At 42.5% G+C, this 13,834-nt stretch overlaps 1 protein-coding gene across 3 annotated transcripts in view; it reads left to right on the top strand.

The window, feature by feature from the left end:
* The first annotated feature begins 1,742 nt into the window (after positions 1-1,742).
* TRIM55 (tripartite motif containing 55) overlaps positions 1,743-13,834 on the top strand; it is a 36,380-nt gene continuing 24,288 nt past the window's right edge. For 2 of the 3 annotated variants that reach the window (XM_071553093.1, XM_071553092.1), the window contains exons 1-4: positions 1,764-1,931; positions 2,321-2,493; positions 10,806-10,971; positions 12,716-12,811. In XM_071553093.1, the coding sequence (XP_071409194.1) occupies positions 1,764-1,931; positions 2,321-2,493; positions 10,806-10,971; positions 12,716-12,811 (603 nt within the window). Of the gene's footprint in view, positions 1,932-2,320; positions 2,494-10,805; positions 10,972-12,715; positions 12,812-13,834 lie in introns of all 3 variants that reach the window. The other variant, XM_071553091.1, reaches the window with a different exon arrangement.

Here is a 13,834-nt window from a genome sequence, read left to right as displayed (position 1 = left end):
GTCCCAGCTGTCTGTGGCTCAGCTGCCGAAGCAGCTTCTCCCACTCTACTCCGGGTTCTTGTTTGCACCAGGCAGTTGAAGCAAAAGCATAACTTCAAATGGCTTTAACTAAGCTATCACTAATTTCCCATGAATGCAAGACTTCAGAAAAATCTATTTGTGTTATGGGACTGCTGACAAACATACATGTAAGTTTACATTGGAGAATTTCCATCTTGGTGAGCTGCAAATGAGTACAGGAGTTCACCCAAACACTCAAGAAGCATGTGAGGTATTGAAAATAAAGTAGTCAATAATACATTTAATTTATGGTGATTCATTACCATTGAATGCAGAGAATAGTATTTATTTTCATGCAGAAATCCATGAAAACCTTCATTTTTAAATTTTCCTGAAATTCACAATTTCCAGGCTGGTGTTGCCTGCAGACAAGGGGCCCTCTTTTGGAATTAGGGTCTACCCCTGGATGCATAGGAGACTCACTCAGCTGCTCTATTTCATATTTCAGATGCAAGCCCTTTAGCAAGCATGAGGCAGAATAAACTTTGGAGGTTTCTACAAGACATTTAACAGAGAAAGCATTGTAGTTATTGATTAAAAGAGAAGACAATATTCTGATTACAGGTACAGTACACAGCAAAGTGATTTTATACAGTAATGCAGGAACTTTGACTTAAATTTGATGATATTTATTACTTGTACAGTTGTGTGATAAATTATTGGCAAATAGAAGCACAGATGGCTTTCCCTTAAGATCAGGCATCACATGTCACAAATTATCTGGGAAATTGTCATTTTAAAAATAACTCTGGAATAAGTGCCAAGCTAAGAGGGATATCAGTGTCTAATAAACAGATATAAACACAGCAGTGCCCCAAACTAAAATACATTTTAATTAAACTATGCAGAAAGAGAGCATATACAATTAGTACCCATTCTCTAGCAGCACAAATGAAAGCTTTTCACACTGTATTTCTTCAGTTTCTTTCTCATCAAGAAATTCAAATAATGCTTTTCATGCATATTTAAGCTGCTGGGGAGTTAATGGCATGAATAGTCATGTTAGAGTCTTATCCTACAGTTACTAAAACCACAATTTTACCAGAAGAAACTTAGGCACAGTTATAGGCAGACAATTTTTTTTATCTGGTTTTCAAGGTGATGAGATGTTTATACCCTGAAGTGTCCAAGCCCCAGCACAGCCATTGCTCCTATTGTCTTCTCCAGTAACCACATGTGCTTCACACCTTGGAAAGGTAAGATCCTGGAGCCTGCCAAAATACTTCGGCAAAATTACATCCTGCATCTCATGGCCATGGCTGCTTGATCAGAGCATTTATTAGACTCAGCATGTGGCTGGGGCAGCCCTACACTCACTGCTGCCCTGCAAAGATAAAGGAAGGGAGCAGATGGCCTTTGCTTATTGCTGCCCCTCCTCCTCAAGGGGTGAAGGCTGCCATGTGTGAGTGAGGAGAGCCAGGGCCTCTCCAGCCTCCCCCCTTCCCCCAGCAGCTGTCACCTGTCCCAGCCTGTCCTTCTCTTACGCGCATATATGGGCATGGCAGGACTGCGTCTTGTGACGCAGCGCTGCTAAAAACAGTCCCGGCTCCCTCCAGCCCCTCGCTTAAACAATGTCCTACAGCCAGAGGAACCCAGAGAGTCTCTGATCCCATCACAGCCTTGGACTTATTTCAAGGGAAATTAATACGGAAACTTCTCCACAAGGCCGTGGTCCTGAGCATATGCCCTTGGAAAAGCTAGGGATGAGCACCTCCCTGAGCTACAAGTCTTTCTCCAAAGAGCAGCAAACTATGGATAACCTGGAGAAACAGCTGATCTGCCCCATCTGCTTGGAAATGTTCACCAAGCCAGTGGTCATCCTGCCCTGCCAGCATAACCTTTGTCGGAAATGCGCCAGTGACATCTTCCAGGTAGGTTTCTTCCCACAGAGCTCTGTTTCCCAAGCAGCACCAGCTGGAATGAATGGGAAAGCAGGATTTTGCATGTTTTGGTTGATTGATTTTAACATTTGGTGAGATGAGGTGGGGGTAATGATTTAAAGCCAAAGTTGGTGTCCCCAGGGGCCAGGGCTGAGGTCACAGCAGGTGAAAGGGTCCCCTGTTTGCTGTAGGGACATGGCCAAGTGTGAGCTGAGGGACTGGCCCCTCACCAGGTGCTTTCCCAAGGGGTGGTGTGTGAGACCTACCTGCTTACTGGGCACGGTGACAAATGGTTTCTTACCATTTGGTGCTTTTGGAAGAGGTTTGCATGGTTTTTCATGGCCTTACCCTCCTCTCCTTGTGCTACTTGGCAAGAACAGGCCTCCAACCCCTACCTACCAACCAGGGGAGGTACAACTGTGGCATCTGGTGGCCGCTTCCGCTGTCCCTCCTGCAGGCATGAGGTTGTCCTGGACCGACATGGTGTCTACGGGCTGCAGAGGAACCTGCTGGTGGAGAACATCATTGACATCTACAAGCAGGAGTCCACAAGGTAATGAGGGAATGTGCGTCCTTCAGAGGGGGTTTGACACAAAAGCGGACATGGCTTAGGGGACTAACCCTTGGTCTTCCAATTTGGAACAGAAGAGGTTGATTGTTTTCTGTCTTGGAAATGTGGAAAGGGATCCTGCTGCCATGCATGTCTGTCTGCTTTTAGTGCAATAAAGTCAGTTCTCACTGAGTACAGAAAACTGTATTCAAATAGATGTTGAGTTTCCCTGAGCTTCCCTTGCAGTAGAACATTGGGCTTATTCACATGAGCAACACTTACTAGTGCAAGCAAAGCCCTTGAGGTCAGCACAGCTACTCACATAAATAAGGGGAAAGTAGCTTGGTTCATATAATTTGTTGCAAAAACTGTTCAGACAATCTTTATTTGTCTTTAACCTGTGTGTTCTCATACTAAAGAAGGAAAAATTTTCAAATCTCGTTAGAAATCCTGAGGGACAGACAGTGCAAACAAGAAGAAAACTGAAATTCACACAGAATGTACACTGCATCATAATGTCAAATCAAAACCCAGTAATATAAAGATCTCCATTCTTGTCAGCTTGGGATGTGAACTTATGAAATCAAGTCTTATTTAGGAGTCCACAAAGGAGAAGAAATAGCCAGAAATAATACATATCAGAGCTGTGTGGCTTTGCACAAGAATCAAGACCTCAGGGCAGAGTAATGGGTTAATCCTAAAAATAAGACTCCTCCTGGATGGTAATTTCCTGCATTTGATGTGTAATGGATCCAGCAACAGAAAAATGTTTTCTCATGTCTCTTCCTAGGATGGAGTGGGTGTATATTACTGTAGAGAACTTAGTATGGGGGGGAGGTAAGACAGAGATGATTCTCTCTCTCTAGTCTGCTCCTATGAGACCTCACCTGGAGTACTCCATCCAGTTCTGGGGTCCTTAGCACAAGAAAGACATGGACCTGCTGGACTGAGGCCAGAGGAAGGACCCAAAGATGGTCAGGGGGCTGGAGCACTTCTTCTCTGAAGACAGGTTGAGAGAGTTGAGGTTGTTCAACCTGAAGAAGATAAGGCTCCAGGGACACTTCAGGGCAGCTTTCCAGTACCTAAAGGGAGTGGAGGAGGACAGTCACCAGCAGAGAGAATTTTGGAGCCTAACAGTGGCTTTGGCTATTCTTGGTGGGTTGAATTCCTCTGAGGACTGTTGTAGTCATGCATAGGTTGGAGCTCCAAAGGGTCGGAGAGCACGAAGCTGGCTTAAAACTGTTTTTTCTTCTGCCCTTTGCACTCAGTGCCGAGTGAAGGTCATCTACCCCTGTATGTGCCATTGATATCCAAATATTATTTTAGTCAGGAAAATCTCAGAGGAAATTAATCAGCAAAGCTGTGATGGTGCACTTTGCTTTTACCAAATAAGTTGTAAATGTGTGGCCTCATGGCTTCCTTGGTTTTGCTTTTGCTTTTTTTTTTTCCCAGCTCACAGTTGTATTTCACTTATAAAAAATATAAAGAAATACAGCTCCTTTTTCCCATGTAGTTCATGAACAATTGGAACAAAATTCAGTAAAACAGAAATGTAAGAATACATTTAATAGATTTGTTTAAAATTCCACAGAAGTAAAACACGTGATGAATAAAAGGGGAGAATAGGGAAAAAATCTAAACATCTATTTGCTTTTATATTTTTCCAAATGGTTCATTTATTCAATCTGTTAATGTGCTTATCTAACCTTCATGTATGTCCTTGGAATGAAAGTTATTGTCAGGGCTATGTAGCAGCAGCAATGCATAACAGCATTATCTAAACTATTTGGCCCTTTGTGGGCCTCAGCTGCCTATCTCCCTCTGCCCAACATTCCTCGGGCCCCCCTAAGTGTGAACAGCATCTGCTATGGCTTTACCCTGTGCTGTCCCACTGAACCCAAAAAGTCAAGGGAAATCATCTTCTCCACTTCTCCCTTTTTAGCAGTCTGTTCCATTGGGGTCTGGCCAAGGTGCATGGGAGGAAAGATGAGAAGTAATCTCTGCCTCCTTGTTTCTTCCAAGGCAACCCTTCAAACTGGGAGCACCTGTGATGTATAGACAGGAACCTCTTCCCCTCGAGTCCTTCTGTCGGTATAATTCACTACAATTACATGTACCAGAATGATGCCATCACCTGGCTGCATTTTACATAAACTTAGGAGAATGAGAGGAATTCATCTAGGTAGAAAGCCTTTTCTCCTGCTTGCACAAAAATAGCTTATTTTAAAAGTTGGTTTTGGAGTATTTTTGTTTCTTTGATTGGGGTTTTTTTTTGGTAATTGGAATTTCTATTTTAATCAAAGAATGGTTTGGGGTTTTTTTTAATGAAAGCTGGGGCAGGCACTGGGTTATGTGGTTGGGAGGGTCTGCCTGAGCCATCACATACAGCCCCTCCTATTACTAAATATCACATCATATGGTCTTTTATCTCATTGCTCATCAAATTCCAGCTGATGGCAGCATAGCCTGCCACCCAATTTAGAATGTATTAGCAACAAAGGAAAGAAATCTTCAAGCAGGAGGGGGGTCCTACAAAGCTTTAAAGGACAGCAAAGGACTGAACCCAGTGGAAATGGAGTTGGCTAAAAACTAAACCAATCTTTGGAAGTCTGTCGGCTGCTAATACCCTGAACAATCTGAGGAACATCAGGATGCCTGCTGCCACCAGAAAAGGATAGCAACAGGACACCATAACTTTTTGTAAGACCTGACAGCCTCTAATGAGCTCAGCTGGCTGTTCCAGATCAAAAGGTGCTTTGGGCTTTGTTACCAGCTGAATCCTGATCAGGGAGGGTCAAGCACTCTTTCTGCCTTGCACCTATCAGAGAGAGCCTGGAGTATAGGCTGTTCCTGTAGACCCAGTGTGTGCAGCAGGGAGCAGGCAATGTTCCGAGGGCAGCCTGCATACGCTCTGTGGTGGTGGTGACCTGTTGCAGGGCTGGGTAGCCAGAACTTCCAGAAGCAGCTGTACCTGACACCTCTGAGGTCTTAGTCTGAGCTCCCAGGAGAGAACGTGGCTCTCCAGGACAGGCTGTAGGGGTTTCTAGGGATCCCAGATAGGCTGGGCCAGGGAACTGGGCTCCCTGACCCCAGGTGACCAAGCAACGATGCTGCAAGAGGAGCCCCGCAGGCTGTGCAGTGAAAGAGATGAGGAGTAAGCTCACTTGGATGTTCTCCAACTCCCCACAGACACAAAACCCCAAGCTCACCTGCACCAATAGTTTTCTTGGGCCGGGCATTCATGATAGTACTGCAACAGAGCTACAGGAATCCTTAGGTCTGTATGAACCTCTATAGTCTTCTCATTTTTCAAGTCCCATTTCTACCCTGGGTATTAGTGGGCTTTTCACGGCTTTGGAGTCCATCATTGTGGTTGATTTTCAAGGACCACCTGCTCCAAGGGCAAAAACGGTATATCCCCACATACAGGAACTCAAGCAATGGTGACAGGGTATCTGCATTGACTAACAGGTAACTCCTGAAACATAAAACATCAAAAAAGAAAAAAAAAAAAAGAAGCCAAAAGAAGGTGGTCAGGTGATTCAGGAAGATTTTGAGACACTGTCCAGGCATGTACAGATGAAATTAAAAGAGCCAAGACCTACCTGGAACTAAATGTGACAGGGGACGTGAAGGCAAATAAGCACTTCTACAGGTACAACAGCAGCCAAAAGTAGAACAGGGAGAGTGAGTTCACTGCTAAATGGAGGAGGGGCTAATGTAAAAAAAGAAATAGGAAATGCCAAGGTGTTCTATGCCAACTTCACCTCAGACTTTACTAATAAGTTCAGTCTTCAGGAATCAAGACCCTGAAACCAGTGGGAAAGTTTAGAGCAAGGAAGATTTACCTTTGGTGGAGGGGGGTTAGGTTAGGAAATATTAAAAAAAGTTGATTGTCCCGATGGGAGGCATCCATAACTAGTGAGGGAGAGAACTGATGTCATTTCATGGTCACTCTCAATAACCTTTGAAAGGCTATGGTAATTGGGATAGTTTCCTGTGGGTTGGACAGGACTGGAAGAAAACAAATGTTCCTCCAATCTTCAAGAAGTGCAACAGGGTCACATTCCCACTGGTCCTTAGAAACTATGTCAAGCAAATCCTCCTGGAAACCCTTTTCAAATACATAAAAGACAAGAAGGTGATCAGAAACAGCATGGACTTATGAAGAGGAAATGAGCCCAACCAACCTGATAGCCTTTTATAGCGAGAGGACTCTGTGCGTGCGAAGATGTTGTTTATCTAGATTTTAGAGACCACCTCCTGTGACATCTTTACCGACAAACTGTTGAAATAAGGTCTAGAGTGGACAGTGGAAAGTGAACTGGACAGTGGAAACTGGCTTTACCAGCAGACTCAAAGGGTCATGGTAAGCAGTGTGAAGTCAGCTGAAGACCAGTCATTAGTGCTGTTATGCCCAAGATTGATACTGAGGCAAATACAGTTTAATAACTGATGACTTCACATAACGTGCCTCATACAACCATGCAGATTCTCTTCATCCCCTGACCAGGTGCAGACACTATAGGTGATGCGATGGTACTGGAAGGGCTACAGCTATCTTAGGGTCCTCAGTAAAAAGACTATCAAAGCTGGATTCAGGATTTTGGTAGGGACCTTTTTGGATTTCAAAAAAAACCCTAAGGCAAACATGCCTTCTAACTAAACAGTAGCTTTCCTAAGGTCTTACTCGGTTCTTAATTAAAGTGTATTCTTTATGTGCCCATCAATTTTGCATTTCTTCACAGGATCAGAGTCACAGAATAGTTGAGATTGGAAGGGACTTCTCTCTGTAGGTCATCTGGTCAAAACACCCCTTGTTCAGGCAGGACCACCTAGAGCCTGTTGTCCAGGACCATGTCCAGATGGCTTATGAGTATCTCACAATCTCACTGGGCAACCTGTGTCAGTGCTCAGTTGCTCTCACAGTAGAAGTGCTTCCTGATGTTCAGAGGGAACAGTTTCAGTTTTTTTCAGTTTGTACCCATTGCCTCTGGTCCTGGCACTGGCAACCACCAAAAATGCCTGACTTCATCCTCCTTATACCCTCCATTCAGGTATTTAGATACCCAGAGGTATTGATAAGATCAAGATCATTGATAAGATTCTGCTTAACCTTCTCTTATCTAGGTTGAAAGTTTCAGCTCACTCAACCTTTCCTCACAGGAAAGCTGTTGTAGACCCTTAGTCATCTTCCAGTCCCTTTGCTGGACTCTCTCCACTATGTCAATGTCTCATGTACTGGTGAGTCTGGAACTGGACACAGCCAGTACTCTTGGTTTGGCCTTACGAGCAATTACTTACCTGAGAATCCTTCTCTCCACAAAACACACACAACACTCTGCACATTAAGGTCCAAATCCAGTTTTAATGGGAAAGAAAAAGCCTGTAACCGTCAAACACAGTCTCAGGATCTTAAAGAACAAGAGTCCAACAATGAGACCACAAAGATATCAGGACATTTCAGCAACCTGCCATTTCTTCAGTCATAAGCACAGCTGTGGTGAACCCTTTCTCTTCCAAAGGGCATGTAGTCATTTTCCTATTACCTACTTTTTGATCTCTTCTTTCAGAAGCTATCTTCATTTTAAACTTAGAGGTTGTGTTTTGGCCTTTGCTACACCAACATACACCTCGAGGATCCCCTCTGAAGTCAGTGAAGAATGTGGTGCTAAAATCCTTTCCTTTTACACAGCATACAAAGGAGACTGTAAATCTGTTTATTTCTAGTCTTCTGACACTGTCTTCAGGGCCCTACTAGTTCAGGGAGTTCTGCCAGATTTCTTCCAGCTGTCTGCGGCACCTTTGAAGGTTGGCTGCTTCTGGCTGAACTTGCTTGACACGGTCACCTTTTTGCTCTGTGCAACGTGTCTTTCCTGCAGTTGGCACAACTCCAGTGTCCAATAAAATTCTAGTAGTTTCTAGGTCTGGTCTTGTAAATATTTACAGGAAGAGCCACTATTTCAGACCTAATTAATCACTTTGAAATTCATTGTGTTGCACTCACACGTGGGCCCTCCTACTGGTGCACTGTAACGTGAATATATTAGGGGCTGTTTGCAGTCATCTGCAAACAATGTAAAGCTTTTTTATGGAGGAAACACACCTCTTTTGACTAGTATTGAAATGATGACGGATTTGACAAAGTGCCCTATGTTAATGAGTGCTGGAAATCTGACCGAAATATTACAGGCTTTGTTCAGAAGTGTTCGTCTTGTTTTATTCTAGTATACTATGTTATATTTCATATTACAAGTTTTCCTTATGAACCCTTTAAGTCCCAGGGCCCTCTTGAATTACAAAAAAAAAAAAAAGTATGTGTGAGACATTATCTTTCTTGCCTGATTTTTTAAGTATGCATCAGATCACATTCCATTCTCTTCAGAAGAAAAAAAATCTGTATTTCGTCATTAAAAAATAAACGCTGTATCCAATCTACCAAAATTAATGGAAAAATTCTACTGTAATACAATATAAAATAATGATTTTTCCATACTTTTAAAGTTTTAATAGAATGACTGCTTGCCTCCTTGCTACAGAGCTCTGTAGAATGGCTTTAATAAATGTTCCCACATAGTTCTATTAAATTCTAAAATTTAGGAAAATAGTTTCTATCTAATGATGAAAAGATATATTTATGTGATGCCATTGCTACGCTTGCTACAGGTAAGTCATAGTTCCTCTTCCAAACAGTAGCAGAAGGGGATTAATAGTTTATGCTGGAAATAGTTAACATTGCCACAGTATTAAGTGGTGGCTTTTGGAAGCTTGAACACCCAGGCACACTCCGTCCATCAGTCTACTGACCCTGTCTTCTGATACCACATCACCACACACTCATGTGCTTACCACAGAGTGCACAGGGTGTTAGGCCTGCAGCATGGGCTCAGAAAAGCATCACCCTGTCCATGCACACTGGACCAGAGCTCTCACTTGCACTGGGAACATCAGCTAAGGGACTCATTTGAAGGAAGCTGCAATTAAACTGGTTCCTAAAATAGCAGGTTGTGTAGACTTATGTGTACACAGCTGAATCATTTTAGTGAAGAGAAGATCAGGAGGGAGCTACAATGTGGTGACAGTTCCTGCCTTAGCAAGGAGAGGAAAAACTCTTGTGTAAACTGTGCCCTCTGTGACAGGTGCAATGGAGTAACCTACCATTAAATGTTTGACACTGTATAAGCCAGACATGTGCCACAAACTTCATTTGGGTAACTGTTACACTCTGGTCCCAATGGCCTAAGTTTTACCTGGTGTTACATTTTAATTTTAGGCTTCAAGAAATTTCGCTCACATGAGCCCTTGTAAAGCCATTGGTTCTTTGGTACCTTGAATTCATGTCTAGAGAAAAACCACACATTATCTCTAAGAAATCTCTAAGAGATTTCTTTTAACTTGGTGAGAACATAGGTGTTTGGCAAGAAGAGTTTTACAGAGATAAACATGCAACGTCATAAAAGCATTACAGCAGATTACCAGGACTAACAAGCATTTGCTATAGTAAGGAACTTCTATTACACCAACAAACACAAACCCCATACCACTTAAGTGCGGTGCAGATTACTGACAGAAAATGAGTGTTTAAGTTACCCACAAGAGGAAGAAAAGAACAAAGGAGGAGAGATTAAGATAAGAAAGGGTCACACATGCATAAAATGGACCTATCCATTAGTGCGGTATAAGCCTGGTATCAGACAGTGACACCTTGTTTTGCTTGCTGGCTTGTGTTAAAGGCTATAATGACCCAGTCCTGATTGATATTTACAATTCTGACCAGCGCCTCACAAAGCTCATCAGCAGAGATACAGAGTTAAGGGCCTGAATATTCATCAATATCTACAACTCTTACTTCAAATGAGCCCTCTTCATAAAAGCTTTGCCGCATTAAGGCCAAGTGCCTGACATTTTGCATGATGAACCATAAAGAAATTACATATGTTTCATATTTCAGACAGCTGTTAGATAACATGCTAATTAAAATATATGAGTAGTCTGAGATCAGGCTTAGTGAGGTTATTTAAATTTTTAAATATGAGCAAGGGTTTTGTCACACTCCCAGTCTCATTCCTCATTCATATGGGAATGCCCATATGAAGTCATATTGCTAAATTGTCATCACATCCTTTTGGGTCAGGACATTAAGCTGTACCACTGCCTATGTAGTCATCTCATGGAACAGGTTTAAGTCTATGTTCATGCTCAAGTCAAACTTGGATGCTGCTTTTCAAATGTACAGTGTTTCATGCTAATACCATAAGTGTTTTCATCAAACACTCATAAGCACCGAGTTTGTTTTAAACTTTTTTCTTTTGCAGACCTGAAAGGAAGTGTGACCAGCCAATGTGTGAGGAGCACGAAGATGAGAGAATTAATATCTACTGTTTGAACTGTGAAATGCCCACCTGCTCCTTGTGCAAAGTCTTTGGTGCCCACAAAGACTGTCAAGTTGCTCCTCTCACAAATGTCTACCAGCAACAGAAGGTAAATATTTTGGTGCATCTCAAAGTCCTCCCAGAAACTGACAGGACTATCCCCAGGAGAGTATTCCCATGGGCTTCCTACTAGTTTCCGAAAGGGTCTGGGGGTGCCTTTGGAACTCGTGTGTGAGTGAAAGGTTCTTATAAATCTGTAAGAACTGCTTAGAAATACAGGAAAACAAATTTATGAGACATCACACAGAAAGATATTACATTTTCCCAAATTTTGTTATTATAACAAGCAAACATTTTAGAGAGCAATTTGATGTGAAGCTGTGGATCTCTCTTTTAATGTGGCTAAAACTTTTATCCGTGCTTTTAGATCAGAAAAACAAATGGGATTTCCAACACATGAACTGAAAACACAACAGACCATTTCAAATCAAGTAGTTTTGTATCAGGCACTTTTACATTTAAGCATCCCATTTTTAAGAAAAGTTAAGCAAAAAATCTCTTCCGGAAAGTGAATGCAGAAATATTCAATAGTTGGCAGCACAGGATGTACCTAATATCCTCTGCCCTTGCTGTCACCAGTAAAAGACTTGTTTATTTTTAATACGGTATTAATTTAAAACCTGAGTCACTGGGTTATCCTCCTGAGATAAACTGCTCATTTTTCTGGAGAGCCCCAGTGGGGCAAGCAATCAGACAGGCCAAGTTAGCAATCCCAACCTCTAACTTTGTCACACAGATGCGTGTGTGTGTGTGTAAACTACAAATGAGAAGTCACTTTAGGAAAGAAGTTACAAACATCCTTTTCAATCAAAAAAGGTGGAAGAAGGAGGAGAAGTTTCTTGGACTGAATCCATGCCCCCAGTAACACCTTTTGCATGGAGATTTGCAAGCTGTGATTTCCTTCCCAGAGTGCCTGTGAAAAGGGGCTGTCATGCCCAAGATGGGAAGTGTAAGTTGGAGGCTGCAGGATGAGTGCTTCAAAGGATCCTTTAGAAAGCTGTGGGGGCCCCATACATGGTTGTTTCTGTTACTATAGTAGTGTGCCAAGGGCCCCTTGCCCTCTCCAGCATCTTTCCCAAGTTCCCTAGGGACTCTAGGTGTCTCTGTCTCTCCTAAGGATACGTCATAGTCCTCTCTATCCCCATGCTCAGGTCATTTCCTTCCTCCATTCATTTCCCTTGTGCCAGTGGCTCAGCCTCCACTTTCTTCTCCTCTTTTACTCCCTTCCCTTCTCACCAAAGCCCCAAACTCACTGCCCACACACCAGGGATTCAATAACACCTTGGTACCTCTAGGTTCATGGGCCATCTCTTCTCCTCTCCAAGGCCAAGGGCTACAGTCCTCAAGAAAATACCACAGTGGTGTCGCTAGCCCCAGACGCTGAAAAAAATTACTCCCCAGGGACAAAGCCTTTTCTCTCAACAAACCCAAATGAAATATTTTGGGACTGTTGAAACAGCTCTTCAGACAAAAGTATTTAGATTTTCCTAGAACAAAGTGCTTCCTCCTTTTCAATTTCTTTTCCATTAAAAGTTTCAAAACCGTAGCTTCTTCTCCATTAAAAGTTTCTAAATGCCAGTATTTTCATACTGTGTTAGGAGAGGAAACAAATGTCAAAGTACTAGCAGTGATCTTGTGGGCACATAGGGCTCCAGTTTTCCTCAGTTCTGGTGGAAAGACAAGCTAATACCCTCATATGGCTTATTTGACTCCTGCTTCCCACTGTTAGATGTGCCTCCCTGAAGTGGGACAGTATCTAATACTCTACTTCTTGGTCTCCCCCTACTGTTTAGTCTGAGCTGAGTGATGGCATTGCAGTCCTGGTGGGGAGCAACGATAGAGTGCAAGGGATAGTCACGCAGCTGGAGGAGACCTGCAAGATGGTTGAGGTAAGTACCACCTCTTTAAAAGCAGCTATTTCAGTGTGAAGTCCCATCTTTTAAACTTCTCGTAATGACCATTCTCTAATAGACCTCACTTGATCCAAATACATTCCCATATTATTTCACTAAACTGTTACTTGTGGCTTTGCACATTATCAAACCATGCTGCCTCAACCAAAGGATAGATCCTGCTACACACTTCTGACATTGGCCATGTGGTGGAGGATAAAGAGTAAGGATAATTGATATCAACTTGTCTAGTCAACATTCTTAGTGGAATAGGATATCGCCAAATTTAAAAGCAGATCCAGTAAAATGCCATCAACTCCCAGCTCATTTAACATCTAAGATCAGGCACTAGAGCTGTAAAAGACCAGTATTAGTCTGAATCCTGAGTGGTCCTTTGAACAGAGCCTTAGCCTATGTCACAGAGTAGGCACATCATGGCTCACAGGAATGTCTGAGCTCTGTATTTGGTTGCTTTGCCTTCTGTGCAGAAGTAGTGTTTTAATATGCTTACATTGTCCTTTAAGGAGTCTTGTTTTATTGTTCATGGGGGGGAAGAGTTTGGGTTCTCCCTGGATTTTCTAGTAAAGGCCTCTCTCTGAAAGAGCTGAAATTAGTTTTGTGTCATTCAATAGCAGAAGTTGCTTTCATTTCCTCCAAGAGCTTTGCATCAGCAAAGCAAATATAAATATCAACTTTGACCAATTTGAGAACCACAGAGAAATAGGCTGAAAGGAGCTCATATGAATTGATTTTGTCATCAGAGTTTGATGAAGCATCTAGTGAAGGAATTGCATCCCTTCAGCCCAACTAGAATTATATTGACCCTTCAGAGCTGGAGCAGAAAAGAGAAACAGTAGAGAAAAGAAAGTTAATCCTAGATGTATAGATTCTAACTGGTAAGAAAAATTGATTACACAATCTATGTCCACAGTTCCCCAAAGCTCTTATTTCTCAGAGCAAGGAAGAACAAAAGTTACCAAAGTTTGGTTCAAAGAACATAAAACATTAGCCCAAGTAAAG

The sequence above is a fragment of the Pithys albifrons genome, chromosome 4 (genome assembly GCF_047495875.1).
Source record: "Pithys albifrons albifrons isolate INPA30051 chromosome 4, PitAlb_v1, whole genome shotgun sequence".
NCBI classification, from domain to species: Eukaryota; Metazoa; Chordata; class Aves; order Passeriformes; family Thamnophilidae; genus Pithys; species Pithys albifrons.
Note: the sequence above shows the minus strand (reverse complement) of the source record. Positions and strands in the feature narration are given on the sequence as shown.